Source organism: Malania oleifera, chromosome 5 (assembly GCF_029873635.1).
Source record: "Malania oleifera isolate guangnan ecotype guangnan chromosome 5, ASM2987363v1, whole genome shotgun sequence".
Lineage (NCBI taxonomy): Eukaryota > Viridiplantae > Streptophyta > Magnoliopsida > Santalales > Ximeniaceae > Malania > Malania oleifera.
Window position 1 is genome coordinate 1,868,003 of NC_080421.1, and position 4,424 is coordinate 1,872,426.

At 36.9% G+C, this 4,424-nt stretch overlaps 1 protein-coding gene across 1 annotated transcript; it reads left to right on the forward strand.

Moving 5' to 3' along the window:
* Positions 1–3,298: 3,298 nt before the first annotated feature.
* On the forward strand, positions 3,299–4,204 carry LOC131155064 (uncharacterized). The gene has a single exon (XM_058107975.1). It carries the CDS (start codon positions 3,299–3,301, stop codon positions 4,202–4,204), a length of 906 nt encoding a protein of 301 aa, XP_057963958.1.
* The last annotated feature ends 220 nt before the right edge of the window (positions 4,205–4,424 follow it).

A 4,424-nucleotide genomic window follows, 5' to 3' on the forward strand; every position in this document is an offset into this window, starting at 1 on the left:
AAAAATGATTTTCTTTCCTTGAATCCCGATTTCTTGCTATTTATAAACCTTTGTCCATGTGGCTTCGTCAACGAGTTATGTCATCTCGTCGACGAAGGCAAAAAGGGAGTTCGTCGACGAACACCTAACCCTTGTCAACGAGTTTCAGGCCCCAAAAACAACCACTCGGTAAACTCTCGTCGACGAGACATGCGTCCATGTCGACGAGTCCAAGAAGACTTTTTGTTGACGAACGCTCCATGCCCTACTGCATCCTCCTTTTAAAATTATTTTTCCCTCTCTTTTCTTTATTATTTAATTCCCATAATTATCCGGGTTACTACACTAAGCCCTAAGTATATTGGGTCATTCGAGATACTGGAGAGAATTGGTCCGGTTGCTTACAGGATGGCATTACCCCCTGCATTGTCTAGGATCCATGACATGTTTTGTGTGTCTATGTTGAAAAAGTACGTCCTAGATCCTTCGCACGTGATAAGCTACTAATCTTTGGAAGTTAGAGACACATTATCATATGATGAAGTGTTAATTCAGATTCTAGACCGGAAAGAGCAGGAACTACGTACTAAGAAAATTCTATTGGTGAAAGTACTTTGACGTAATCACGCAGTTGAGGAAGCTTAATGAGAGTTAGAGGAGGAAATACATCAGAGTTACCCACACCTATTCAACGAGGTCCAATGCTAGGCAGGTAAGTGGGATTATTCATGTTAGTACTTGGTTTTTTGGAATATGAATTTGTTTAGAGTAGGTTTGTTTAGTTTAATCTATCTGTTTATGGTTTTAGATTGTAAGGGATTTTTGGGAGAGTTCTGTTTGCTATTTGTAATCTCCTAGAAGCATTTTATGTGTAACCACAGTATTCCTCCGTCATAAGTGAGGGTTATTCATAAATTTGGAACGCGGCCGCTATGTGGGTTGCTGCTGGCTCTTTCTAGAGTCGGGTAATTATTACAGTAAATTTCAGATGTTGTAATAAGTGTTGGTTAGTAAATTTCGAGGAATTTCGAGGACGAAATTTTTATAAGGAGGGAAGGATTTAGTGATCCTAAAAAAAAATAAAAATAAAAATAAATAATTAATTAATAATTTTTAATTAAATAATATAATATAATATGATAATATATGAATATAATATAAGATAATATAATAAAATATAATATAATATATATATATATATATATATATATATATATATATATATATATATGCAAAAGAATAATGCAGCATTACCCCAGAATATATGCTTCGAATGCGATCAAAGCTTCTAAACTAAACAGAACATGATTAATGCTTTGATTACTATCTCTGCAGAAAATATAAAAGGGATATTAAAATATACCCTTCTATAAGTAGGTCCTCAGTTTGCAGCCTCACTTCAAATATATATCCATTAAAAAAAAAAAAAACACACACACACACACACATATAGGAATGGAACAAAATATCTCCAGAAAACATTATAGCATTGGAAAAGTTGCAGATTCTGCCTCTAAATTTTTTTTTTCTTTTTTTTTTCTGCATAATACCATCATATCATTACTACAGAGGAGACCAGTAAAGATTAGGTGATGAATATGTCCATTTGGATTGTAACTAATATAAAATTTTATACGAATTGAAAGTGGTCAATTTTGTCAAGTGCCCAATGCAACGTGCTGGTGCACTGTGTGTGGGCAAATGAAATGATGCAGTGATGCACACTACCTCGCTGTCTGCAAGAGAGGTGCAACCCAGCAATAAAGGAGGCATCATCACATCACTACATAATGAATTGTCAATGGTGTTCAGCCCCTGGCATTTAGATTAGTCTTCACATACAGAGGTGGCATGGCTCAGTTATTTGATCAGATAATAGTAGTAAAACGAGAAAAGAACAATACATGCACACTAATGAAGATGAAAAATGTGAGAGAAAATAGACATGGCTTTATCTTTCTTTCCCTTTTTATTACAGCACAATGCATGTTTTATTAGATCTGTCTATAGTTGCTGTGCACTTCATGTTCTATTAATTATTGGGTGTTGAGTTCGGTATATGGTGGGCAGGAGACATAGCGTAAACATTGGGAGATATCCAAACTCCAAATCAATATAATGGCAGTATAGCTGAGGAGGATGAGATTCTTCATGCTTCCTCACCCAATATAATATATTGAGAACTGTACTGCACATTCAATGCATTATAAGTTCTAAGATTCTTTTCGTTGATGAAAAAAATGATTCTCTCTCCTTTAAAGCCCAGGACCTGCAGCTATTATAACCAGTCTATCAGCTTCCCCTCATGACTGTACCCAGTCATTTCTGAATTTGACAAGCATTTGTGCACATTTAGGAACTCAGAACCCACCTCTCCCATTGTCTTCAACAAGAAAAAATCTCAAGTGATCTAGAAGATTTGCTCTTCTTGCTCATGACATGCTGTATAAGCTTGGCCATGGTTTCATCTTTTACACATGAATGTCAATGAATTTGACTTTATATGTCCCTTTGCAGCATCCCTGAACATTACCGGAAAGAAGAGACCCATAAAAAGAACAAAGATTTAGTCTAAACGCTCATATACTTCCCAAGTGGAATCCACATTTCCTACTTTCCAATTAGAGATCCACTTGCAAAAAAATGAAACCTGTTAATAACAATCATGCTATATGTAAGAAGGTAGTAAATGTGAAATCAAAGAACCAAATACGTTCACCCAGTGTGTTGCAAAACAGATGGCAGGAACTTAAAACAAGTTTACCATATGATTGATGAACCTGACTATCTATGCAATTAAATGTAAATAATGTCCAACAGAAGCTTACAATAAAACATCTGTGGTGTAGCTTCTTGTCACCATGAAATGTAGAACCCAGTGGGATAGGTGGCCTTAATTTCTTGTATCATTTGTTGACTGTCATTCAATCAAGTTCATCAATTTACAATATGATAATTTCTTTTACAATATTTAATTTAGTGCCTTGCCTTGTATAAGGGGAGACGAGAGTTGTCAATGCTACTCATGTATTCCATTTTATATGGATTTTTCTAAATCAATGTGCATGCCACTTCAATTAATTTACAGGTTCAACAATTGAGTGATGAGCTGGGGACTTAGTGATGGGGAGACACTCTGCAAACATTGCTGAGATAGTGCTAAGATCCAAATCAAGAACGCATGACCACACATTAATGGCCAAGGAGGATGAGATTCCTCTTGTCCCCTGTTGCTGTAATATATATTGAGCAAATTCCAAATGAAGAAGTCACAAGAATTGGATTAGTCTGCAATCGAGTTCAAGGCCTTTGAAGGGAAATGGCTGCCTCTTTGAAACTAAAAACCTGTTACCACACCCGTTCTGCCAGTTTGCCTTGTTCACTTCACCCTCTTATCAATCGCTTCGAAGAGCATTTATGCAGATTGAAGACATCAGAAGCTGCTTCTTCATCATCATCATCATCATCATCATCAGTCACCCAAAAACTAAGTGACCTTAATGATCTGTATGAATGTGTCAGTGATCTGCTTATACTGCCACAAGCTCAACAAGCCTTGGCCCAAGAATGCCATGCTCACAAATGGGTTGATGATGCATTAGATGGGTCTCTGAAGCTCTTAGATGTTTGTGACACCAATAAGGATCTCTTTATGCAGACAAAGGAATGCCTACAAGAACTCCAATCGAGTCTTCGAAGGAAATCGGGTAAATCTGCATTAGCAAATGATCTAGGACAGTACATAAACTCCAGGAAGAAGGTAAAGAAAGCCATCCAAAAGTCTTTGCTGGACTTGAAAAGCATGGAAAGCAAACATAGCTTTTCTCCATTAGACCGTGATCCGGTGGCCATGGTTAACATGTTAAGAGAGGTGAGAACTGCCACTGTCGCTGTTTTTCAATTGTTGTTGGTCATCATGTCCGGGACAACTGTGAGGTCAAGAGCAAATGGGTGGTCCTTGGTTTCCAAGCTGGTGCTGCCCAATCGTGTATCGTCTAAAAAGGAAGCGGTTGACATTGGTGAATTTGAGAATGTGGATGCAACATTGTACCCCATCATCTGTCAGAAGAAAAGCAAGTCAATTGATCTTATCCAAGTCGAGAATCTACAAGACGAGTTGGGGAAATTGGAGTTGAGTATTCAAGATATGGAAGAAGGATTAGAGGTTCTGTTTAGAAATTTGATCAAAACCAGAGTGAACCTTCTCAACATTCTTAGTCACTAGCTCAAATAATAATAATAATAAAAATATAATGTAGTGTCATAGGCATTCAAAAGATGTACTTAAAAAAAGTTTAGCCATGATCTCTAGGAAGAAGGTAAAGAAAGCCATAGAAAAGTCCTTGCAGAACTTGAAAAAAATGGCAAGCAAGCATAGCTTTTCTCCATTAAACCATGATCCAGTGACCATAGTTAACATGTTAAGAGAGGTGGAAACTGCCAGT

What these genes read in the sequence shown, in the direction of transcription:
- LOC131155064 (XM_058107975.1), top strand. Translation starts at nt 3,299, where the DNA reads ATGGCTGCCTCTTTGAAACTAAAAACCTGTTACCACACCCGTTCTGCC.